The sequence below is a fragment of the Leopardus geoffroyi genome, chromosome C1, assembly GCF_018350155.1.
Source record: "Leopardus geoffroyi isolate Oge1 chromosome C1, O.geoffroyi_Oge1_pat1.0, whole genome shotgun sequence".
NCBI classification, from domain to species: domain Eukaryota; kingdom Metazoa; phylum Chordata; class Mammalia; order Carnivora; family Felidae; genus Leopardus; species Leopardus geoffroyi.
In genome coordinates this window covers 217,350,087-217,376,178 of record NC_059328.1, presented here as the reverse complement: position 1 = coordinate 217,376,178, position 26,092 = coordinate 217,350,087, and the positions used below count along the sequence as shown (strand labels likewise).

Sequence of the window (26,092 nt, the reverse complement as noted above, 5' to 3'; positions counted from 1 at the left end):
GGACTCTTGGCATCTCGGATACAGGCCGGCTGGCCCCTTAGCTCGCCGGCGGGGTGGAGGCTTGCCGCCCGTCCTAGCACTGACCTCCTAGGCCTCCCCGTCTCCCTACCCTGGCCCCGCGGATGCCGTGTGCCGGGCACAGTGAAGGAAACAGAGTCTGCGCCTTAGAACACGGCTGTACCGGGCCAGCCCACACGTGGCCAAAGACACAAGGCCGAGGAACACAAGGGCCGTGAGAAGGTATGATGGGCGGGAGAGAACACCTGCTGGAAGGTTCCAGACAGACTCTGCGGGTCACTGCAGGCTTATTTTAGATTTGGGAAACGGAGGCCTCTCTCTCCAGAATGGTATGGGAAGAGGGGTCTCGCACTGTCCCAGGACAACCCAAACTCCCTTCTGACGGACTCACCTCACGTGAAGTGTCCCCTGAACGGTCCGATACGAAGTCTCTCTCTCTCAAGGTGGCTCTTTGTGTTTGGCATCAGTCTAGACGGAAGTCACAGAGGCGTGCCCAAACACGTCAGGGAGCACGTTCAAGAACGCTCACAGCGTCACCCTCGGGACGGCCCGCACCGGGGCTGGCTGGGTGTCTGCCCACCACGGGAGCCCCACACACCGGGCGGGAGGGATGAGCTACTGACGTGGCCACCACGGGACGAGCTTCACAGAAAGGACGTGCGGAAGAGACCAGGCGCCGGCTGCTGGGACGCCCGCCTGACGGCCCACGGCCAACAGGCAACGCGGGCCTTGGCGGGAGAAAGCGTGGTGACCACCTCACGGGAGCGTGCGTGTGTGAAGACGGGCAGCAGGGCGGCCACCCACAGGCTCTGCTGTCACTGAGGACTGTGCGCTTTCTGTGTACGTTCTCGTGATGCGACGTCTCCCCAACCCCCCGAAAGGGTAAAAGTAGGTCATCTGAATGGTTTGTGCGTACACAGGTCAGGTCAGCGAGCATGAGAGACAGAGCTGAGGGGGACAAGGAGACAGGTGCACTGGCCTCAATCCTCAAAGAGGGGCCCAGCCCTTCGCTGGAGGAGACGGTGCTTCTGTAGGCAGGGGGACACGAAAAGACCTGTCTGTGATCTGCCCCGGTATCTTTCCCCCGAATATTATCTGCATTACCAGGAAACACAGGGTCGACTCCCTGGCCCATTCTGAACTCAGAAGGAGGGTCCCCTCCAACGCCCCATCTACGGATCAGCTGGCTGCTGGCCTTGATTAGCAGGGGGCAGCTCCATTACCATGCTAATCCACGGGGCCTCAGCCCCATCGCCTTGATATGGATATGCGTGTGCTTACGGGCCGGCCTGATTAGCGCGCGCTTCCATGTGTCAAAAGCGCCAGATTCTTCCCAAAGAATAATTCTGTCTTTACTTACATCCCTAAAGTGTAAGAGTTGATTTGAAAAGGTACTTACCTCCACCATATGCTATTTTTCTGAAAACAATTTGCATTTCAAAGTGACTACGGCATTTATATCTGAATGAAGATCAGTGTGTTGCCTGAACTGGTCTCAAACGAGCCTGAAAAAGACGCTGGGTTTCTATTGAACGCGGATGTTTTCGTCCGCCAAATGACATCAAAGACAGCATTCCTCTTTTAAGCTACAGGCTTCTTACATAAAAAGTGGCTTGCTCTGATTTTTTAAAAATAGACTCTGAGATATAAGGTCTTTCACAGCATTCAAATAAAGATTCGTCAACAGTCATTTCTTTTAAATACAGAATTTTGCTCGTTGCACTTTCCGTTCTGGTTCGCCTTCACGGACAAGCCTGGCCTGCCCAAAGCCTCGAACTGGAAAAAGAATACTTGGCGTCCGAATGATCGGTCTCGCAGCCAGAGAAAGAGCAGCAGTTGGCGACAGGTGATCGATCACTGAAGTTTCCTGCGCATCGAGCGAGGGGGGCACGAGAGCCACAGAGGGGTCTCTGAGTGCGTGGGTATAAACCAGACCTTTGTGTCCACTGTGGAGTCTCAGACCTTTTAAAAACAAATCATAATTACAGGACAGGACTGATGGGAGCGCCACCCTCCCCCCTTGGAGTCCTCACCCTCAGAAACACACAGGGATTATTTAGTTAATGTTTATTTCTGAGAAAGAGAGAGAGAGCACGCACGTGCCCAGAGGAGGGGCAGAAAGAGAGGGAGACACAGAATCTGAAACAGGCTCCAGGCCCTGAGCTGACAGCACTGAGCCCGACGCGGGGCTCGAACTCACGGACCGCGAGATCATGACCTGAGCCACAGTAAGATGCTTAACCGACTGAGCCACCCAGGCGTCCCCATAGAGGTTGCTTTCTTAGGTCAATTCTCATTCCTACCTGGCTTCTGATGTTACAAAAGCTTGGGAGCTTGGGTGTGAGGCTGCCCTGCACACCTCCTGGGGCGGGGACCCCCGCTGCGCGTAGGCGGGGAGACCAGTTTGCTGGAACCGGAACAGGACGGCGGAGGCTACTCTAACGGCCACGCCACTCCAAACTAGGCCTTCGCCATCTGTTCGTCCTCTAATTATAAACCCAAAAAGAATATAATTCACAACACTACCATAAAAAGTGAGATACGGGTGATTTAAGTGCCTATGAGCAGGGCCGTTCGCCTCACTATTTGCATTGGAAATCTGCCCTCCTTTTTGGCAACCAAGACTTCAGGCTAAGAGGATTTTTTTTCCAAGGACACATTCGGTGTCTTAAAGATATAGGCGTCCAGGATTCTGCATTGTTATAACGTGACACTTGTTTTGTGAAAGGGTGCATTCAACACATCTACTCTTGAGACCGAATCGTGGGTTTCTGAGATTACCAAGTATCTTTTTTTGTGATGTGTTTTCCACACCAGGGAAGAAAGCACGTACGGGGTCCACACTGGGTGGTAACAGCAAGTGTGACTGCCACCAAACACGACCGCATGGCCACACTCAGAACGACAAGTCTTGGGATCAGTTCACAGTTATCTCCTCAAATGTGGAAAGAGCTCATTTTATTCTGACTTCTCCCTCTTCTACTTACGATGCCAAGGGGGAAAAAAAAATGAGTCAGTTCTATTGTCTTTAAAACTTATCTGGCAAAATTATATAGATAAAAGTGAGATAAACGAGAAGTCTACCAAAATCTCATGTCACAGATCAACTCACTGCTGAACATGAGCATCAAATGTTCTTAGTGGCGGCTGCAGAAATGGTGTGATTTCAGATTCCGCTTCTTAATTACGGCTCTCTAACCATTTTCGCACGTGGGCCCATAATCTTCAGCATAATTTTAGATACGTAACATCTTGCTGATCTAACGCAGTTTTTACACTGCTACTTTCCGACTTCCGGATCGCTTCGTTTCCAATTTCTCACTGGTGTAAACAACACTGCAAAGGACATCTTTTATTCACACGTTTCCTCTGGATAAAATCCCAGGAGAGTCATCACCGAGTCAAACAGCATCAATATCTTCCTGGCTTCTGACGTGTGGCCTGACACACGTTGCTGATTTTCTTAGGCCAGTGGGCTAGAAGAAGATGGAACCCAGGCATCGTGAAAACAATTCAGCTCACGATTTGTAAAGTGGATGTAATGACAGCGATGGTGACAAGGAAGGAGGAGGAGGAGAAACGGTGACACTAATGACGAGGACACGAACATACCTCACGTGGCTGAATGACACAAAGATCGTGTTGTGTGAAAAGCACTGGGTAAACTGAAAAGCTTCTGCAGACAAGTAGCATTTGTTAATTTCACCATTGGCGACTTTTCCTTCTCTCTGTAGTTTATTTAAAAATTTTTTTGTTTATTTATTTCGAGAGAGAAAGAGAGACACCAACCATGAGTGGGGGAGGGGCAGAGGGCGAAAGAGAGAGTCCCAAGTAGGTTCCGCACTGTCAGCACAGAGCCTGACGTAGGGCTCGGTCTCACGAACCGTGAGATCATGACCTGAGCCAAAATCAGGAGTTGGATACTTAACTGACTGAGCCACCCAGGCACCCCTCTATCGTTTATTTTTTAATAAAAGCTTAAAATGGTGACATTGCTAAACTTGCCTGTCGCTAAATTCTGAAGAGTCTGTCTCCCTTACGTTTTTCTCGTGATAGCATCTCCTCGCGGTCACCTGCTCACGCCTGTGCCTTGCTGGTATCGTCGTCCTCATGATGCGAGAGCCCAAGTGCACGCTCGGCGCTGGGGCAATGCAGGCACGCACCTCCCACCCTCGTCTTCCAAAATCCCCGAAGTATTATGACCAGTTACGCCCAAGGGGTCAGAGGCACAGTTTATAAAAGGAAAGGAATAAACGAGATCGTGTGCTTGGGACACGGTGCAAGCCGTGTGGATGCTGGTGTAACCTGATGGTGAAGAAAGGGGAGCCAGGGAACCCGCGGGCCTGCTCACCCCCCGCTTCCGGGCTAGCGCTGCACCCCGGGGGATGTCCCAATTGCTGTCTGGGACAATTCAAGACCAAGATATTAAGCACACCAGAAGGTCAGTTCTCACTTAAGTGACTGTACTTAGAAACAGGTTTAAATTTTTTTTTTTTTCCAAAGGCAAAGTCTGTCTATCCCAGTCGTCAGGCACCACGCTCGTCGCTGCAAAAACACTCTTTGCGTCTTGCCCGATTTTCTCTGCTTCAGAACACCTGCTGCTACAGACTCCTAGGTGTTGGTGGAGACACCTGCGTCACCATGCTTCCTTGCGCTGGCTTACACAACGCGCACCTCGTGCTTGTTTGGCTACGACCCGTTACTCCTATGGGTGACACGGCCAAGTTCACGTGCGATGCAGCGGTAACGAGGTATGGTGCCACCACAAGGAGGAAAACAAAACTAAGGTTTTCTTTTAAGCAACAAAAAATATGATGACAGCATTCGTATAATAGGGTTCTGTGAAACAGAACGCCTGAAGTGTCCGTATCTTGCCCTCCATACTCCCAACCACTACATCCAACCGTTCGCTTTCTTCCTTGGCGATAGATAACGGTTCTGTCTTTGAGATGTTCTTTCTTCTTTCTTTGGTAAATACAGTATGTGCTTTGCACAAAATCCATTTTGACTCGCCAGCACCGTTCTGAGAGCCAATTTCTCTGGCTATCGCTACATTTATTCTCCCTTTCAGGGAGGAGGCCGAGGTGGTCATGTGGGTCTACTTTCAAAGTGCCCCCTTCCCTCTCCCTTCCAGTCCTCGTGAAGTCGGTGCTCACAGAGAAACCACGTCAGTGGCGTGGAGGTGAACTGCTTGGCTGTGGATGTCCCTGGGTCTTACCACCCCCCAGAAATACTCCAGAAAGGCAAATGTTCTCCATATGAGCGGAAGCCATGACACACTGGGCCACAAGGTTGGGAGATGGCAAGCGTCGTCATGACTTCCCTGAAGATCCTCCTCTGCCAGTGTGGGGATGGGGACGTAGTAAGGGGGCGAATCGTGGCCTCCCCTCTATCCCAGAACGGCTCCTTCCCGAGGCCCAGGCCGGCACTCAGCCGCCTTCTTGATGGCTGAGGTCCTTCCTGGCCCGGCCCCCCCCCCCCCCCCCCCCCCCGCCTCTCTCAAACGCCGACCATTTGCTGGTCCAGCTTGAAACACTATTCGTCACCAAACACACACACTTTTGAAAGGGAGAAAAAGTTTCCAAACCTGTTCTTTTACTTATAGGTGTGTCTGTCCCCAGAGTGGCAGACAGCTCAGCGTTTCCAGGGTTTTTAACTGAAATCATCACGATCAAGGTGCTTTCGGCAGTCTTTACAGAAAAGAACACCCCACTTAGAGTTCAAATAATTGAAGACGGCTTCCAAAAAATGGAAGGCAGGCTCCTGAACTTGTCCCCAGTGGTGCTGGGTGGGGGAAACCAAACAGTGCTGGTGCTGGGTGTCCCACAGGGTGCTGGGTGGGGGAAAGCAAACAGTGCTCATCCTCAATGGTTACCTCCTAGATGTCGCCTGGCGGGTGACGGGCACTAGTATGGACTCAGCAAAAACACAATTTGTGAGCTCACGAAACTGGGAGGGGACAGCAGAGAATTAACGGTCCACGCCTGGAAGAATGACAGAAGCAACAGAACGGATATTTGCCTAAACCTCAGTGGGAGAAACGTATAAACACGGAAACAGCTAGCAATAAGAATGCATGTCTCATAGAAGCTGAAGATGTCCGGGCTCTGCTAACGGATAAAATAATAACTTTCGCGTCTTTTAGTTACAGATGTAGCTAACAGAAACCCCACAAAACGTTTCTTCCTTTCCCTAAAAATAACGGGTTGTTAAATAGCCATCAAAACCCACTCCCGGTAAACCCTAGTGCACGGATGCAGATATCACGGGATACTGCTGTTTGGATTTTTTTTTTTTTTTCGAGAAATAATTCTCAGCCAATCAGGCAAGTGTTCTACCAAGGGGCTAGGAGGGGGTTTAGCGGCGGCGCCCGATTTATGTATCAGAGGATGAACGTTGTAAACAAAGTCCAAAGTGTGCGACAGGAAGGGGTGACGGAGGCCGGCACGCGGTGAGAAGCGAGCCCCGGGGTGCTGACGAGGGGCGGCCCGACAGACCGGGAGACGCACGTGACCGGCACCGGACCATGTGAAACTAAACAAAGAAAAACTTTGCTTCTATGAGACAACAACGGATCGGGTTTTGATGTTGCGTTATTATTATTATTATTTTTTTTTTTTGGTAATAGCTATTACCGCCGTAACAGCAGCTTAGCGGCTCGGCGTCTGCGGTGTGAGCAGTTTTGATAAACAGCCTCTGTGGGCCACACAACGGGGATAATGTATCCTTAAGTACCGCCAATGAGCTGCCATTCTGCACAGCCAATTACTTCTGTGCGTCTGTCACTCAAAGGAAAAATGACTGAGCCCATTAGATCAAACCTTTGTCACTGTTCCTAATGCACTCTTAGGCCTCATTAATCTCCGGGAGCAGTAACAGAGCCGCCGGTGTCTCATTGCCTCCCCCGAACAGGCCCACGTGAAGCCTCTCATCTCTCCCCCAAGTGCACCGCGTTAATCAAGCTCTCCTTATTACCCCAGTCCCTGTCACGGCGGAGAGCGCGCTCCCTCTTAAATGCTCTCATTATGACCCATCTTTAGAGCCGGCTAAGTGGAAAAAAAGAGAGAGGGAGAGAGGGAGAAAGAGGACGGGAGAGAAAGAGGAGAGGAAAAAGCAAGTCCGATCACATTAATATTCATGACAATAATTAGTATTCTAGGTCACTGAATATTCATGCTATTAGTTTGGTTTTTTATGGGTTTGCTGGATGTCCTGATTACTGAAGTGTGGAGGAAAACAGCATGGCGGAGACTTTAGATGTCAACGGCGGCTCGATACTCCAAACACATCCAGGTCCCCGCCCCCCACCCCGGAAAAGCAGCCTCAACCCTCCCGACGGCTTTCTTTCGTATTTTGAAACCGCCGGGGGCCAGGAGCGAGGGAGGGAGGCAAGGGGGCAAGGTCGCCCCCGCTACGAAGACCCACGCGTCGCCCTGGTGTGGTAAAGCACAGTCGTGGTCCCGAATACCCAACAAAGACACCCTTTCAGGACAGGGAGGTATGTGGCAGCTCAGAACCAAATGTGGCAGGAAAAAAGAGACGCTGGGCCACGGCCCGCGAGCCCAGGGCCCTCGGAGATCCCGGAAAGCCCCGCAGAGCGCCTCTCTGCCCACCGCTCGGCCACTGCAGGGGGCGCGCAGTCTGCAGGCGGCACGGGTTTACGGTGTTGAACCCACAACAACTACACAGAGGCTACAGAAACAACAGTGCGTGGCATGAAAACAGATGAATTCCAGGGGCGCCTGGGGGCTCCGTCGGTTAAGCGTCCGACTTCGGCTCAGGTCGTGATCTCACGGTCCGTGAGTTTGAGCCCCGCGTCGGGCTCTGTGCTGACAGCTCAGAGCCTGGAGTCTGCTTCAGATCCTGTGTCTCCCTCTCTCTCTGCCCCTCCCCCGCTCATGCTCTGTCTCTCAAAAATAAATAAATGTTAGGGGCGCCTGGGTGGCTCCGTCGGTTAAGCGTCCGACTTCGGCTCAGGTCATGATCTCACGGTCCGTGAGTTCGAGCCCCGCGTCGGGCTCTGTGCTGACAGCTCAGAGCCTGGAGCCTGTTTCAGATTCTGTGTCTCCCTCTCTCTCTCTGACCCTCCCCCATTCATGCTCTGTCTCGCTCTGTCTCAAAAAGTAAATAAATGTTAAAAAAAAAAAAAACTTAAAAAAAATAAATAAATAAATGTTAAAAAAATGTAGGAAAAATTAATTCCACAATTTCTTCCTTTTCTTCACCGGGGACAAGCACAGCTGTAATGACGGATTCCTGAGACACTTCTGGAGACTCGCCCTGGGCCACGCTTCGGAAAGGCAGCACGCGGCGTGTTACCCTCACAGGAGCGGAGGTGGGCCCGTTTTCTACCGTAACGATGAGGAAGAAGCTGACGTTCGCAGAGACACCTGTTCAAGGTCCTGAAATGGTGAAGGTGGGACTCAAGTTAGTGTTTCTGCCTCCCCGGGCCCGACCACTGGCCATTACATTGTCCTGTTGTCTACTTCAATGTCAGAGGAACTTAAGGACCTATACGAGTCTGCATTCCGTCATCGGTGGATACCATTCTACCACACCAGCCTGGCCAATAACTCAGGCCGGAAAACAGTTCCGGACATCTGACGGTCTTCTCTGGAAGCATATGTGCAATTACAATTGGGTGGATTCTCAAAAATGTGGCCTGGGATTAGAACGGCCAAGTGGGTTCCAAGCCAAAGCAATGGAAAAGACAGATGATGCCACAGACATCCTGCGTGAGTGACCTTGGAGGAGGGGGAGGGTTTTCTGGGGAGGGGGAGACTTAACCAGGCCTGAATAAGCATCTTCTGGATTCTTCTTTTTCTTCTTCCTCCTCTTCTTTTTTGCTGGAGTAGATGCTTAAGCGGATTTTTCAAAAAGTCACTTGGCTTCTGTATTCCTATACGTCATCTAAAGCAATTCTTTTCTATCTTCATACTTGATTGAGAGTAGTTTGGCCCTGCATATAGACTTCTAGGTTCAAAATGATTGGCCCTTAGTGTTTTAATTGCTTTAAGTTTATTTTTATTTAATTTTGAGAGACAGCAAGTGGGGGAGAGGCAGAGACAGAGGGAGACAGAATCCCAAGCAGGCTCCCCGTTGTCAGTGCAGAACCTGATGCGGGGCTCGAACCCACAAACCGCAAGATCGTGACTTGAGCTGAGATCAAGAGTCGGACGCTTAGCCAACTGAGCCACCCAGCCACCCCTAAGTGATTGGTCCTTAGAAAGGAATTCTTCCGTTACTTTTTAGCACGTGGTGTTTGCGCTGAGAAGGCGACAGGCCAGAAGAGTTCCGTCTCTTGGCAGGTAACCTCGCTCTCTCCTCCCACCTGGGATGCTTTCTGGGATTTTCTCTGTGCTTTCAGAGCCTCCTGTCCCCTCCAGCTTCATACCAGGCTCTTCGGACAAGAAGACGCCAACATATGTCTTCTTCTGCACACCTACGTCACCAATGGTATCCTTGGCCACGTTCTTGATAGTATTTAACCTATCTACGGAATTTTTGATTTTTGTCATCTTTTTTCTTTAATTTGCAAGAAGTCCTTCCCCCCAGGTTTTTCATATAATCTTTAGTTTGTTGCATTTTATGAAAACAGTAATTAATCTCTTCCTTCCTTCTCCCTCAGTATCACTCCCTTTATTCTAGGATCACTAGTCCCTTTGTTTCTCTCGGTCCCCGTTTGCTTTTACTGCTGGATTCCACAGACCTCTTGGTTGTCTGTACTCATATTTATGAGTCAGAGCCTGAGGGTCGATCAGGCCGATGCAGGGGTTTCCCTGCGGCCTCTGGACACGGGTGTGGCACACACTGACGGGTAGGTTCAGTTCAGATCGACAGCGCAGGGTTCACGGGCAGGCTGGTGCCCTTCAGTTATGTCCCTCACGGTCAGAGCGGACATTCCTTGCCATTTATTTACATTTCTCTGTGACTGTGCAGAGCTCTGAGTTTCCCAAGCTGCTCCCTTCTCTTTCAAGCATCAGCATCCACATCAGGTTGGAGGCGGGGACGCCCAGGGTTGGCTCTTCCGGAATGCGTCCCTGAGCCCGCCATGCCTGCATTCCACAGCTGCCCGACAGGAGCGTGGGGCCACCCCACCTTCCTGAAGGCTCATTTACTCTGCTTAACTGGTGAGCTCAGTTATTAGTACGCAAGGGAGCTGCTTCGACATGTTTCTCTCCTCTTTCCTGAGCCCAGGGCAAAACCCTACATCAAGATCATCACGTTTCCAGCATTCTCATGTATGAAATGTGGTCAACATTCCAAGACTGGCAAAGCATTTCCCAACACCAGGAATAACATAGGACCTCCCTGCCCCGCCCCCCCCCCCCCCCCAGTGACCTTCTAGCCCCTTGCCTTTGTCCTTTGAGCATTGATCGCCAACTTCAATGTTTCTGTTTCTTCTGTCTCCTCTGCCACCACTGTGGAGTATAAGGCCCCTGGAGGGAAGGCGTTGTACTGCCCCCAAGTCTCCAGACCACTCATCAGGACTGGGCATACACACGGCAGACCCAACAACGATGGAAGATGAAGCGTACAGGAAACAGGAAGCGGAGCAGTAAAGTACCCAAATCATGACATTGGCTGTAAAGGCTAAAAACCAAACTGACGTACAATGAGGCACTGTAATATTTGAAATGCGAGATGCATTATGACCGTATACTAGAAAATGAAGACAGACATCTGAATAAACAACTAACAAGAGTTCAGGAAGACGGCTGGAGATAAAAAGTATAAGGATTAGGAGCTTTCTTATTTCTTGCCAAGTAGGTGATAGAATAGACAGCCCCCTTCACTCTCCTCCCCCACCCCCCAAAAAGATCAGCTTCACACGTCACCAAAAATGAACAGAACGGATCCGCACGATACATCTAAACGAAGTCCTGGAACTTTACTGAGGGATGTATATTACGTTTGAGTAAGTTGGGCAAGACCTGTGTTCCGTGACAAGAAACTCAAACATAGTAGTCAGCTGCTCCACTTAACTGATAGGTTAGAAGCAATGCCAGTTAGAGCCACCGTGGGATTCTTTTTTGGGGGGAAGGGGAAGGTCTCAAGTTACTCTGAAGTTTACTGGAAAAAATAAACGAGTGGCAACAGTCAAGAACGACAATAAAATGAACGAGTAATATTGCTACCAGATAACAGACTGCGTCCTGAATCTGAGACACTGTGGTAAACCCATACATGATAACATCATGTGGAGACAGTAGGTCAACTGAATAGAGGCTCAAGGCCAGAAACATGGTGAATTTGATTAAATTAGTTGTACAATAAAGGTGATGCATACCATTATAAGAAAACAATTCAACACAGAAAGGACAATTAGTTATCTATTTGAATAAAAAGTTTGATTAGATTTATTCTTGCACATAATTGACCCAAACAGATTAAAGATGGATTAAAGGCTAAATATTTTTCAAAAACAGGCAATAAAATTGCGAAACTCGGAAATACATATGTGAACTGTTAACTGTTTTCAGGATTTCAAGAGGCCTTCTAAATATCTAAAGTGGCAACCACAGAAGTAAAGGACTTCTGATTTGATTCTGCGTATATATTTTGATCATATATTAAAAACGGGGAAAACCTCTACCTGCAGATAAGACCATAAAATTTAAAAAGAAGCAAATAATAAACTGGGGAAATATCTGCAGAATGCATTATAAAGCACTAATATCCTCAATATATAAAGAGTTCTTACAGATCAATAAAAAAAACAAACACCTAGTACAAAAAAGGGAAAAGACGACATCTGAACAATTTTAATATAAGAAATACCTGTGACAATAAACGTGAGATGGCCAACCTTAGTCCTAACTGAAGAAATCCAAATAAAGCGGGAGATATTTTTATTGCTTATCAGATTACTACAGATTCTAAAAATGATAATAGCAATGCCACAAGTGTGTGTGGGTGAAATGGGAACTCACTTTATAGGTGGTAGGGTATTTGTACAACAAAACCTTTCCAGAAATTAATTTGGAATGTATATCAAGAATCTCACGAGTGTCTATATTCACTGGCTGAATCGCTTCACTTATGGACCTTTATTCTAAGACAAGAAGTGTTACGCACAAGGATTTAGGGACACGTAAGTGTCACGTCTGTGCAAAATGAAAAAGTTACTAGAAGGGAAGGTGCACAAGACACTTATCTGCTCCAACAGCACTGAGGTAAGAAAGCAAATAAAAAGGAACAGCGTAAAAAGAAGCAACCATGACCAGTTAACGCGGAGCTCTAGAACAAAACAGCAAAATTCAAAGGAGTTGTAAAGAAGGATACTGTTAAGCACATGGGAAGTTCTTTGGCAAAGGGCTCTAAAACGGTTACAATAATACCTATTTTTAGCCAGAAGTCCACCCCGTAAGTGTCACGCCAGTTCACTGCCAGGTAAATTTGCTGTGTTCAGGTGACAGAACACCTGGGAAGCAGGGAATGGAGGGCCGCCCGCCGATGATGTCACCGGCACGCTGAGACAAGCGTGCCATGACCACGAGACCCTTTCTTCCCCCAAAGGGGCACTGTGATCCTGCAGATGTCACACCCCCATTTCCTCGTCCCCACTTGTGATGCAAAGGAGAGGAAAAACCAAGCAGGCTCCCTTTAAGAAAGATTAACTTAGCGGGGCGCCTGGGTGGCTCAGTCCGTTAAGTGTCCGACTCTTGATTTTGGCTCAGGTCATGATCTCGTGGTTTGTGAGTCTGAGCCTCACTTCGGGCTCTGTGCTGACAGTGTGGAGGCTGCTTGGGATTCTCTCTCCCCCTATCTCTGTCCTCCCTGACTCATGTGCTTTCTCCCCTTCCTGCTCTAGACAAATAAATAAACATTAAGAAAATTAAAAAAAAAAAAAAAAAGAGGAATTAACTTGGCTTAGGGCTGAAAGAATGCGCTGTAACCAGCTGGGCTTGTGAGCGTGGAAAAGGGGTTTTGGCATTTCCCCGCGCCCTCCCGTCCACCCAAGGCAGGGGCGTTAAAAAGAAATGGGGGCACTGAAAAACACTCCTTTAACCCAGGCCTAGGCCATACATAACCTACTGCATGGGACAGGACATGGTTAAATGGCATTCTGTACTTTGTTTACCAAATGTCACATTTTTCCTTAGGAAAACGAACAGTGGCACCATGGGATGCAAGTCTCAAGATTAAGGCATTTAGACAGCAAACCTTACGTATCCACAACTTCTCCACCTCGGAGGCTCCTCTCCCGCCCTAATGCCTGGCAAATTCCCTTCCTTTGTTTACACTCAGCACAGGTGGTGCCCCAGCCCTGAAGCCTTGCCCCGTCTCCTAGGGTAGCGCTGAACACATCACCCCTGGGCCCGCAGGCCCCCGTACGTACTCCTGCCGTGGCCTGCTATGTGGCACTGCGTTTACTTGTCTGCTCGTCTGTCTTCCCCACCAGAGGGTGAGATTCTGGAGAGTAGAGATGACGTCTTAACCTTCTGCGTCCCCAGGGCCCAGGACCAGGCCTGGCATATGTCAGAAATGCCATACACGTTTGTTGACTTGAAGAAATAAATGCGTGGATCTGACACGATGGGTTACAAGGGGAAGTGGAAAATTAGCTGGTTTGAAGAGGCCTGCCTCTTGCAGAAGTTCTGCAGATCAGGGACCCTGTATCCACAGCACACACCATTCCTGGCACAGAACAGGTGGTCAGTAAATATGTTTTGAGTAAATCAATAAATACAAAGTGGTGAAGACGTTAGCTTTTCATTCAATACTGAATTTTTGTGTTCCCTTGGGTGGTTCTTTTCTCTCTTCTAATCCCAGCATTAGCACACCATCCTGAAGAGGGAAACTTCATATATGTCTTGGAAGGAAGGTCAGCAGGTCCTGAGAGACCTTGTCACCACTCTGGAATGAACAGATGTCTCCTTTGATGGCAAGCCCAGCCCAGTTTTGTTTTGATTGGTAATAACGGCTGCTGCTTGTATTGTACTTTATTTGTTTCCCAAAACTGTTGTATGTGGTATCTTACCTGCCATCACATCTCTGTGAGGTAGGCAGGCCAGGCAAGATCGACCTGATGTGGTGGTAAAACCTGGCTGAGTGAGCTGTCCAACACCACTTGGCATCCTGAAGTAAAGCCCAAGCTATGGCCCCCAATTCTGGCCCCTTTCTCCTACCCTGCTTTCACCAACCAATGCCATATTTATGCCACAGAACCGTGGGGTTAGCATCATTCCTCTTTAAAAGCACTTAACATCTCAGAAAGGGGAAAATGCAGCATTTTTAAGAAGCAAAGACATATGCTAGAAAGTGCCGCATAACCATAATTTATTTTGAGAAGACTGGATGTAGGTTAGAGAGGAGAAAGGGACTTTTTGCTGGGGAAAACAAATCCATGTGTTGAAGTGTGTCAGAAGGAGGACTCCAGCCTTTTCTCTGATAATAATCACCAGAAGGTTAAAGCCGGGGGCAGTCATTTGCAAAGATTCTTAAACAAAAGCGACCCATGACATTTTGAATGGCTTGCAATTGCACACAAAGGCCAGGAATCTCTAAACACGTCTAAATTTGAGAAAACACGCTCTCTGATCCTGAATTAAAAAGCAAACGCTCCTTTAAAAGAGAACAGGAAAATTTACACTTGTGTTAAAGAATGACCCGACAGTTACCATACAAAACGGAGAGATCGGAAATCTTAGGTCCAACGGTTTCCTTGAAATCTTGCTCCAAATAGCTCTCCTACTTTTATCCACTTGGTCGCCACAAATGAATACCAACCCTTGATATCCGCACGATTAATTTACGTATTTTACAAGGCCCTCGAATCCTCGATCATATGTGAGCCTCGACTTTCAACTACACAACTCTGGGAGGACCTCGTGGTTTGGTCTGGGCAGCCATGACTCAAAATGGCACCAGGTGCTGGCTGGCAGTCACAGAACCACCCACAGAAGCGAAGAGGTGTCTAGGCCTTAACGTACAATGTTAATGGTTAAAATCTCACTTGACCGCAACGGCTCCGCACTCTCCTGCAACCAGCGACATCTACTGCCGTCGTCACGCTGGATTCTTCAGCACGTCCGCTGCGAGCTTACCTGAATTTGGGGAGATGTGTAAACTGCTCATGTCCTTGGACAGGCCATTGGTTTTAGGGCTGGAGATGGGCGCACAGGCCGACGTGGCTCGGGGTGGCCTCTTCCCTGGGACTTTCACAGTGGTTCTCAGAAGATCAATCTCTTTACCATGAACATTCTGCATGTAATCCTGTTCAAAATGTTAAACATCCAAGAGATATTAAAAAGATGACCTTTCACAATCTAGGACACAAGGTTCTATCAGACACCACGAGTTGTAATCCTATGACCCTTCCACTGTGGCAAGCACTTTAAAAATAATGAGGTTTTGATCTGTCTACTATGGTGGCATCATCGTTATATTGAAACCACAGTCTCTTTGTCCTGAACTAACCCAGGTCCCTCAAATCCAAGCAGACACAGGAAATGCTTCCATCAGGGGGATTAGAAACCAGCTGGAGAAAACAAGTGTCCACGTGAAATCGTATTTTATAAGCTGCTGCTTATAGAAGGTGCACTAGGACCCCGGGGTCTTCCTGTAAGTTTCAGGTAAAGCTCCAGGGAGCAGGGAGCTATTTTATAACAACTGTTCTGCCTTGGATGGCAGCACCACGAAGCCTCTAGATAAGAATGAAGCGGTCTGTTGGGAACTCAGGTAAGAAACTCCTGAAATAAAAGGCCAAGCATTTTACTAATAAGGACCAGGAAAATGTCTGAGGGCGTCGGTGGTACGGTGTTGAGAAAACGTGGAGCTCGCGGATGGGTGTGTAATGGCCGGATGTGATGTGGAAAAAGAAAGAACGTTCTTTGGTACTCAAGCGTTGTGTTTCTCCGAGCGGCTCACCGTGCCCAGAGAAAGCATCTTTGTGTTCTCTTCATACTGGAGGTGGATGACCCAGTTAACACGGAGCCACAGGGATGTCTAGGTAGACAGGGATGGTCTCTGTGGGGGTCGCTGGACAATTCCGTGCAGAGTAAAACATTATCTAAGAGTTGGTTGTTGGGTGGGGGGAGAGGAGAAGCAGCTGAGAGTCAGGGTGAGGGGCCGACTGGTGAGTTAGGAATTACTGACCCTTCAAAATGCATTTTTTTTTGGCAAAGTGCCCCCTGGCCAAACATGTAGACATGTTAAATCGACCTCACACATTAAAAAAGGGCATATTCTAAAACATTCTTGGGCAAATAGCACGTCAAGTGTTTTAAGGCTAAGCATGAAATGCAACAAACGCATTCCTCCCTTGGCAGAATCTTGGTAGAATTCCTTTCAGAATATAAAGGGGAAAAGCCAATAAATCTGTAGTTAGGATGAACAATGAAGTTCTTGTCAATGTAATTTTAGAAGAACCGCCAAATAAACCAGGGTGTGGGCCACCAGGGACCCAGGGAGGCTGGAAAAGTGAGTTGTAATTGCTAACCCGTAGGGTCAAGTGACGCAGAGAGAACCAGATAAAGTCCTAGAAGCACAGCACAAGGGACAGAGACCCAGGCTGTGGGATGAGGAAAGTCGGCCAAAGTCTATCAAGGGGGGCAAAGGGGGCCTGGAGAGCAGCAGGGAAGCCGAGGCAAGGATCCCCGGCTTCTGGAAAGCAGGCTGCGGAGCCTTTCAGTTCACGTGCCAGCAGGTGAAGGGGCGGAGAAGCAGTCACTGGCTCATCAAACAGCAGGACGGTTGCGGACAGAAGCGACAACACAAAAAAGGAACCAGAAGCACAAGATTCCAACACAGGGGAAGGAACCCGCATGCGGCTCCTCAGGACAGACAGCACGAGAAGAGGCATCGTCCCTCCGCAGTCTGCTGGAGGGAGGGTCGGCCTCGAGTGTTAAAAGCGGAGACCTCACCCCACAACACAAGCGCTTACGGGGCACCTGGGTGGCTTAGTCGGCTCAGCATCTGACTCTTGATTTCGGCTCAGGTCATGATCTCATGGTTCGTGAGATCGAGCCTCGCGTCGGGCTCCGTGCTAGCAGCACAGGGTCTGCTTGGGATTCTCTCTCTCTGCTCCTCCCCTGCGCTCTCTCGATCTCTCTCTCGAAGTAAATAAATAAACTTAGAAAAAAGGTGGGGAGGAGGGGCACCTGGGTGGCTCAGTTGGTTGAGTGTCCGACTTTGGCTCAGGTCATGCTCTCACGGTTTGTGGGTTCAAGCCCCACACTGGGCTTGCTGGTGTCAGTCCAACAGCGTGGAGCCCACTTCAGATCCTGTGTCCCCCCTCTCTGCCGCTCGCTCACGTGCACTCTCTCAAAAATAAACATTAAAATAAGACAAAATAAACAAAAATCCCTATTCTGCCACGCTTTAAAAAAAATGAGAATTGTTTAAAAAAAAAAAAAGAGAGAGAGAGAGAGAGAGCACTTAGAGGGGGGCACGCGGGAGCCGACCCAGACTCAGGAAAGAGGGCGTGGGAATTCTCAGCAGAGGAGGAAGGGCAGGAAGAAAAAGCCCAGAATGGGAAGACCTGGCCACGGTGGGGGGGGGGAGACGTTCTGATGGAGCAAACACAGAACTCTAGAAGGTTTGAAAAGCACCAACCCAGAAGGAAAAGACGCCGCAGGGTCCCTAATGACTTCCTAAGGATACAACTCAAATGGCCAACTCTTGGTGGCAAACACACACTCACAAGGCCAAGCAAGGCCAGAGCCAGGAGGACCCCGGGACTGAAGACGGCCAGAGAAAGGATCGGAGCTGCACCAAAGTGGGGCAGATACAGACCAGCTCTTCCGAGGCAGTGGGGAGGCTGGGCCTTCATCACCACTTGTAAAACCAACCATCCGGAGAGCGGCAGTGGCATTCACAAGCCTCCCGTGAGCCATGGAGGCCAGGAGCAGAGGACCCGAGGCATGCTGACCCCGCAGGACGCGCTGCCTGGAGTCAGTCTCCGCCGTCCCAACAAGACTGAAGACTCCACGTGGAAGTCAAGACGCTTGGGCAACACCCCAAGATATAATGAACCGTGAAAGAGCTGTGGTTTTGGAAGGATATGGACCAAAGACAGAAAGACGGTGGTTACGAAATCAGAGTGAAGGAGCAAACAGACCCAGACGGGAAGGAATACAGGAAGACTCATGACTGAGCTCAAGGTTCTGGGGATGTGAACAAAAAGCACCAAGGAAGCCATCCTCGCTTAGTGGAGGGCAAAGTGTCAAGGTCATTAAAGAGAAAACAAAGGTCGTTCTTAGACATCTTCAACGTGCTTCCATTAGTATCCAACGAAAATGGGCAAACCCAAGCTTCAGAACCAAAGTCAAGGCTTGTACAGAATGACTTCATTCTCCCACACTTGCTCTTTCAAAAATATCAACTTGCTATAACTTTCTTCTTTAATGCCAATTCTTAACAAATTAAAATACAATAATAGGAGTGTAATTGAGCATTTATTGCTTATGGGCTCTAAAATGAGGCTAATCAGATAGTGACTAAGCCTCAGCATGGGCTCTTTTAATAGGCATGTTTTAACATACAATAACCAGGATATTTTATTTAAAATTATTATAGAAATGTACCAAGAGTCTGCTCTTTGGATGTGAACGCGGCAAGGGAACACATTTATCTTTGGCTCAGCATGGGCCAGGGAATCTGTTTCCTCGCTTGAGTTAGGCGTCGAAACTTCAGAGGAACTAGATCTAAAAAAAAAAAAAAAAAAAAACCCCAGAATATGAACTTGGCAATTCTTGCGTTGCAAGCCACTGTGGTTTTTTTTTTTTTTTTTTTTTTTTAACAGACCTTACAAGATGCATCTCCTAATCCACGAAAAGCCCTTGGAGGTGGTGCTTCAGAAACAGTGGAAGGCAAGGAGGCCTGAGTATGTGGCTTCTGGGTTCCCCCAAGAGAAACGATGCTGAGTTTCCCGTGTTTGAAAGAATCCATCCCTTTTCATGTCTCCCCAGCTTGGCAGTTGAGGAATTAAAGCCAGAACCAGTATACAACGTGGCCTCCTCAGAAGCGGACGTGTGTGCGGCCCTGCGGCCCGAGGGAGGGACCTCGCCGGTAAAATAAAGACCCAGCAAGCTTGATTTTGATATGCAAATGCTACAGATACTACCCTTCTTGTGCTCCTCGTAGAAAATGCTGATCGATGATAAAAGGGGGAAAAAACCCTTTAACGAGGCATGAGGGTAATTCAAAGCCAAGTACTTTTAAACAGCACGTAACAAGTCCCCGGGGCCCACTCAAGAGCCAGGCCCCTCTGAGGCGCCATCTCCCGCCCCACAACAGCTTGAAAAAGTAGTAATTGCCAACCTATTTGCATTTTTCTTCTCAAGTTGTCCGCGCTCTTGTCGCGCGGAATTCTTTTTTCCAAGCAGGCGCGGGAGCAGAGGGACCCGTTCCTGAACGTGTCAATAGCCTTGGTGACTGTGCGCCGGGTCCCCCCGCAACCCGGCTCCCACACCTTTGCCAACCCTTGTTTTTTACCTCTCGCTCCTAATTATGTTGCATCTATTGCCGTACACTTAATTAGCTGCATTAATGTGATTTCTTTTCACATAGTCAAGCAATTAAGAGCTATGATTGAGTTTCATTCAATTAGCCTCAACAAACATGCTAATTGATGTCCCAGATGCAAATGAGGTGCAATGAGAGAAACCTGCGAGCGACTGGGAGCCGTGTCAGAGCCACAGCTTTCAGCCTGCTGACGGAAGCACAGCTTAACACGGCTCCCACCTTCTGGGGGGCCGCCTTCAGGGAGGGCCGCGGAGTCATTAGCGCCGCGGTGCCTCCGATCGCTCCCGGTACGCAGGATTCATTTGATCTGCCGCCATACGATCCTGTCCTAAAAGCTCACGGCTACGCGTTACCAGGACCTGGAGGTCATCAGCTCGGTGACGCTGTGCTCCTGCAAGGAGAGTAAACCCTCACCCAAACGCCATTCAAATGCTAGAATGACACAGGGGTTCTCCCCAAAACTGCACGGGGGGGGGGGGCGGGCGGGGAAGAAGGTGCGTCTTGTCTTGGTGACCTCAGAGCCCTCTGCATGCACGACGGCCCCACGGTTCTCAGCAAATGGTGAGTTCATCTTAGTCAGCTCTGGGGCATCTGGCACTCGAAGTTAAGCTCAAAATACAGCAATCCATCAAGAGTCCCTAAAAATACCCTTACTGTATTGATTCTCCCTGCCTCCCATCCCAACGTCACCTTTGGCTGTCTGCTGAAAGATGGGTTTGCCCTATGTGTTCACAGGGGTACCAAAAGCAGTTAACAAGATCTGAAAGCTAACCCAAAATGCAGAAACGGTATGATTGGCATCTCAGAATGAGAGCATCTGAATAAAAACCCATGGCTTTGAAACCGTACTCTCGGGGCGCCTGGGTGGCGCAGTCGGTTAAGCGTCCGACTTCAGCCAGGTCACGATCTCTCAGTCCGGGAGTTCGAGCCCCGCGTCAGGCTCTGGGCTGATGGCTCAGAGCCTGGAGCCTGTTTCCGATTCTGTGTCTCCCTCTCTCTCTGCCCCTCCCCCGTTCATGCTCTGTCTCTCTCTGTCCCCAAAATAAATAAACGTTGAAAAAAAAAAAAAAAAGAAACCGTACTCTCTTTGCAGAGATGATGCAATTGACACCACTCTGCTTTATACACACTGGGTTGTTGTTGTTGTTGTTTTTTTTTTAAAGTATGGAGACTCTTCATTTCCATAATTAACTGATGCAAAAAGAATCACAGAAATTTTTGTTCCAATTAGGTTTTCCCAATAAGTTCTGGTTTCTAACTACACATAAATGCTCCGAGATTTAATATTTTATGTTAACATGTAATACTTTCTCTAGGGTAGATAATTGTTAGGGCAGACTGATGACTGGCCGCGGCCATTGGATCGGATTTTTCCTCTCTGGATGACCTAGCTTTTTAGTCCTCAAAGCGTGGTCCCTGACACCCGATCCAGGGGTTCACAGGTTCAGTACTGTTTTCAAAACATTCCAAGGCACTTTTTGCCTCTTTCACTGTGTTGAAATTTGCTTTAATGGTGGCTAAAAGTGCTGGTCCCAGAGCACAAACCAAGGCTGTGGCACCAAATTGTATTAGTCCCTGTTGCTGTTATAAGATTCATTGCCATGCTCTCTAAATAAAAGCAAAAAAAAGTTGCACTTAAGAATGCTCTTAATCAACCAACCAACCAGCCCCCAAAAAACAAGCAGCAAAAAAACCAAACCAACCAAAAAGCTACAGATTCATCAATATTTCAACCCTGAGTACATACATGTCTTTTTAATTTTCTGTGTAAGGACACGGAAAGTACGTATGAGTGTCTGTGCCACACACACACGCTGGACAGTGTCCTGCAGAAATGCACTTCTGCAATTGCTTGGAGTTGCAAGCTGAACTAGCCACTTTTTTGGCTGGGACACACTTTTACTTGCAAGAATGACCATGTCGGACATGAACTAGGCTTATTCGGTCTTGGGTCTTTGGCAGGTATTTTCTTGAAAATGAACAAAGTGAGCACTGCAAGAAAAAATCCGCATCCAGCGTATAAAATATAATTTGAGCTTCCAGTGAGCATGAGGACCTTGGAGACTTGCATCTCTCACCATGTGCCTGACACTTTCCAAATACTTAAGGCCTTTGCTGGTAAGATGGGCAGTGATATAAATGAATGCAGCTTCTGGATATCATCTGATGAAAAGTGTCACCATTTGGAAAGCTGCATACCTCAGTTAAACAATATTTTTGAAATGACGCATGCACGGTGTCACATGTGAGGCTGAATGAATTTTAAGGGAGCAGAGAGGAAAGATTTAGTGGTAACTGTTCAGATTCTGTGCTGCGTTCCTGAGTTTTGACAAACTGTCACGTTGCATTTTGGTGCAACCAAACAGAACACCCACAATGATCAGAAATGTCTACTGGAATACTCTTCCCTTTTCCAGCGAAATATCTGTACCAGGTGAGGGTCCTTACGCACCAAAATGACATAACATAGCCAACTGATGGCAGATGACAGTATGACAACCCAGCTCTCTCTTGTTAAGCCAGACATCAATGAGTTTCGGGAAGAAAACAATCTTCTCTCGTCAAGATTTTCTTTCATTTTGGAAAAGGCGTTTTTCATAAAAATGTGATTTACGTAATCATATGACAAAAGGGCGATTTATTATTATTTTTTTAAATGTTCCTTTATTTTTGAGAAAGAGAGGCAGAGAGACAGGGAGACCGAGAACCCCAAGCAGGCTCTGCCTGCCAGTGCAGAGCCCATTGTGGGGCTTGAACTCAAGAACCACGAGATCATGGCCTGAGCTGAAATCAAGAGTCAGATGCTTAACTGACTGAGCCATCCAGGCGCTCCAGGTGGTTTATGATTTTAAATGAGTTATGTGAACATTTACAAACTTCCTTAGTTTTGACTTGTAATGTGCTAAGTATCAATTAGATACAACCTACAGAAACAAAAGCACTTTTGGATTCCTCAGTTATTTTTTAAGAAGGCAAAGGGGTCCTGAGGCCACAAGGCTCAAGAACCACTCGTCCAGTTCAATGTTTGCAAAATGGCCAACGGCTACGCACACGTGACTTTGTGTGCACAGCATAGATCTACGCAGAGACATTAGAGATGTTCCTCAGATTGTTTGTCTTTTCCTGGAGGAAAGGATTGACTCATTCTCCTGATTTTCACTGCATTTCATGAATGTCCAGGTTCAAAGAGGAACTGTAGTTTGTATAAGTTCTATTTTTAAAAATCCTTACTTCTGCGCTCAAAAAAAAAAAAAAAAGTATGTAAGAGAGCCCATTGTTAGATGCACTGCTATTCCCAACTCCATTTAATACTCTTTTCAAAGGAAACTAATCTATAAAGACACACATAATACCGTCCATTCAAAGAGACTAAGCAAATGTTCAAGTCCAACATTTCTGAATAATAAACAATAGCCTCATCTATAGTCATGGGCACAGAGGAAACCGACACCCTAAAAATACTATGGAAATATCGTAAAACTATGAGAAATCTTCTGGCCGTGTCCTTTCAGATCACATAACTCAAAGAAGACAATTTCTCCTTCTCTCCAAAGGACCAGTCACAATAGCGAGGTAGGAGGCAGCTTCAAAGCGAAACACCCTATGAGCAATGATTTTTGTTTCCCCAGACAGCCAACAGAATTGCAGGGTTTCGCTTTCGGAACTGCCTTTGTGAAGACCACTCGACCAAAGCTTGTGAGCGCACGTCAACGTGACGTGTGGCCACCACAGGAAGAAGGTACCTGGTGAAGTGGATGTCTACCGGTGACGGAGACGAAAGCCCACGGTTATGACATCCAATTCTTTAGTTAATAAAGGCTTTACAGGGCCAGGGAGTCACATAAGACCGGGTAGGAAGGAAGGCTGGTGAAACATCATGGGGATCAGGGCCAGGTAGTGACATAAGACTGGGTAGAAGGGCAGGCTGGTGAAGCATCACAGGGCATCGGAGGCGGTGCACTTTGCGCACCGTGGACAGCTCCAAACATGCCAAGGGCCCACCTCTCCAGTCTGGTGGCTAGCCTCCAACACGCGTGGGCTAAAGTCCAACGTTAGCCCAGGGGGTGGGTTATTATAATAGAAATCAAAACAGCAGAAAACTCTAAATTGAATAATGAATATACCTTTTGCTCCCTGATTGTATCTGTCTTGATTGACCTAGTCGATTGAGCTTTCCACTGCAAGAAAGATTTTCCTCATTTTAGGTTAAATTGAATATTACCCAGTTGTAACCCATGCGTGCTCAAACCCAGCCCGTACAAAATGAATGTGTCGGTATGGAAATGGCTTCCTGTCTTCCCAGTCACTGTAGGCCTCTTCGAAAGGCAAGCATGAGTGAAATTTCATGACGATGAACTCGAAGGAGCTAGTGCCTTTCCTTGGCTATATGAGTACTTTAATAATTAATTATGGCTTGAAACAACTGGACCGGCAGTTAGATCTGGGAAGTTTAGAATGAGATAGGAATGCTCGTCATAACAGTATCAGATCTGAAGCTCTTTAAGATTCCAGATTTCTCACGATGAATTTGCCAGAATACTCAGGTCTTAAAGAAGCAGATTTTTAAGGACATGGTCTGTCCTCGGGGGGCGGGGGGCACTAATGATCGCTATGCTTTTGCTTCTACCAGTTGACCCAAAGTAGGACAGAAATCTCCCATATCCGTTGTTGCCCACCACAAAATTTAAGGACTTTTTTTTTTTTTTGATTTTTAAAAATTTATTCATACTTAAGAGACAGAGCAAGCAGGGGAGGGGCACAGAGAGAGGAAGACACAGAATCCGAAGGAGGCTCCAGGCTCTGAGCCGTCAGCACAGAGCCCGACGTGGGGCTCGAACCCATGAACCGTTGAGATCATGACCTGAGCCGAAGTCGGACGCTTAACCGACTGAGCCACCCAGGCGCCCCAGGACTTCTTCTAGCTTTGAAACATTCACCACACCCATACGGAAGGCTCATCGCTTCTTTCCTCCTGATGCCTTGCTTTAACAGGAGTTCATCCATTACTGCTGCCATGGTGGTTTACAGTGATTCGAGCAGATTCATCTCCAATGAGGAGCAGTCAGTTTGTTGACTCTGGAGACATTCTGATTTCCTAAACTAAACACATCTGCCGAGGACAAAGTCAGCCTCCTTCTGGCCAGAGGATGGCCTTGGGGACCAAGCCCAGGATCCAACCTTGGAGTTGTGTCCTCAGACCTGCTACTTAATCATGCTTGGTCCCCATTTCCACATCTTTAAAAATAGGGGGATGAACAGTTCTTACCTCATGTGCGAGGATCACCTGAGATAATGTGCGAAGTGTCTGCGAGAGGGTCAAAGCCCTCAGCGAATGACGGCTCTGCCTACTGTGTCCAGTAAAAATTCTGGAATATTTGCCCTCTGATTTTATGTGGGCATTTCCTGAGTTAAAGATGTTGTTCCAGGGGCGCCTGGGTGGCTCAGTCGGTTGAGCGTCCGACTATGGCTCAGGTCATGATCTCACGGTTTGTGGGTTCGAGCCCCACGTCGGGCTCTGTGCTGACAGCTCAGAGCCTGGAGCCTGTTCCGGATTCTGTCTCCCTTTCTCTCTGCCCCTCTCCCCTACTCACACTCTGTCTCTCTCTCTCTCTCTCTCAAAAAATAAACATTAAAAAAATTTTTTTTTTTTAAAAAAGGTGTTGTTCCCACTTCGGGTAGCAATTCTGACATAAGAAGTCATTGGGGGTGACCCTCAAAGTGACTTTTCACTTCCCAGCATAGAAAAAAAAATAATTGGCCTCTGCAAACGCAAGACGGTTTCTACTTTCTCTTCTTTTTCTCCCCACCCTTCTTCCTTCCTTCTTTTCTTTTTCTTTCCCCTTTTCTTTCCTTCTTTTTTTTTTTTTTTTTTTGGTGGGGGAGGCTTGTATATGGTAGTCAGACATTTTTATTGCAAAATGCCGTCTGGAAAAGATGCAAAACAAAATTGCCTAAAATGCAAGGGAGAAAAATCCGGGGGAAAACAAAAGGCCCCCTTCCCCTTGCTTATTGAGTTCAAAGGCATAACATGCAGCGCCCTGCAGCAAATGGGAAGCTACACTAATTTTAAAGCCATAAAACGCTATCAAGTGCCCTGCGGGGCAGGACTACACTGAAGCTAGTGGCACCTAAATAAGATATGGTTCATTTACTCCGCAGCTTAGCCTAATGTAATCATCAGCGGATTTTAGCCTAGAGTTGTAACAGGCAAACAGCCGACGCCGCGGAGGTAGCACTCCCAGCCATTGAGGGGGCCGCGGCTAGATTGCTGTTGATTAGAAAATTTTTCAGTTTTGACAAGCACTTAATGAACATAAATCGCACCTTGATTGGTTTCCATTTGGGGCCACAGGCACACCTGAGAAGCGGCGGGCCTCCACCTCCACCCCTCTCCTCCTTGCAAGACCTTAGCGACAAGCCAGCAATTGGGTTACGAGCCGCAGAAGAAAATATTTATAAAATGTAATAATGGGATTCCATTTCTTAGGAGAAGTGAAAGATTTCCTCACTACCCCCCACGTCCGTCCTCTCCCGCAGAGTCCTCGGCTGTGACTTACTGTCAGTTGAAGAAAACCAATGGTTTTGATTTATTTACCTTTTCGCG

The 26,092-nt window shown here is 47.9% G+C and overlaps 1 protein-coding gene across 20 annotated transcripts in view; it reads right to left on the bottom strand.

Moving 5' to 3' along the window:
- The window catches only part of AGAP1 (ArfGAP with GTPase domain, ankyrin repeat and PH domain 1), a 553,911-nt gene that overhangs the window by 174,144 nt on the left and 353,675 nt on the right, over nucleotides 1-26,092 (bottom strand). For 17 of the 20 annotated variants that reach the window (XR_006713257.1, XM_045481824.1, XM_045481825.1 and 14 more), the window contains one exon: nucleotides 15,069-15,237. The exons of the other annotated variants lie outside the window; for them this stretch is intronic. Coding sequence is in view for 16 of the 17 variants with exons in the window: in XM_045481824.1 (XP_045337780.1) it covers nucleotides 15,069-15,237 (169 nt within the window). In the remaining variant the exon portion in view is untranslated. The remainder of the gene's footprint in view (nucleotides 1-15,068; nucleotides 15,238-26,092) is intronic. 20 annotated transcript variants of the gene reach the window in all.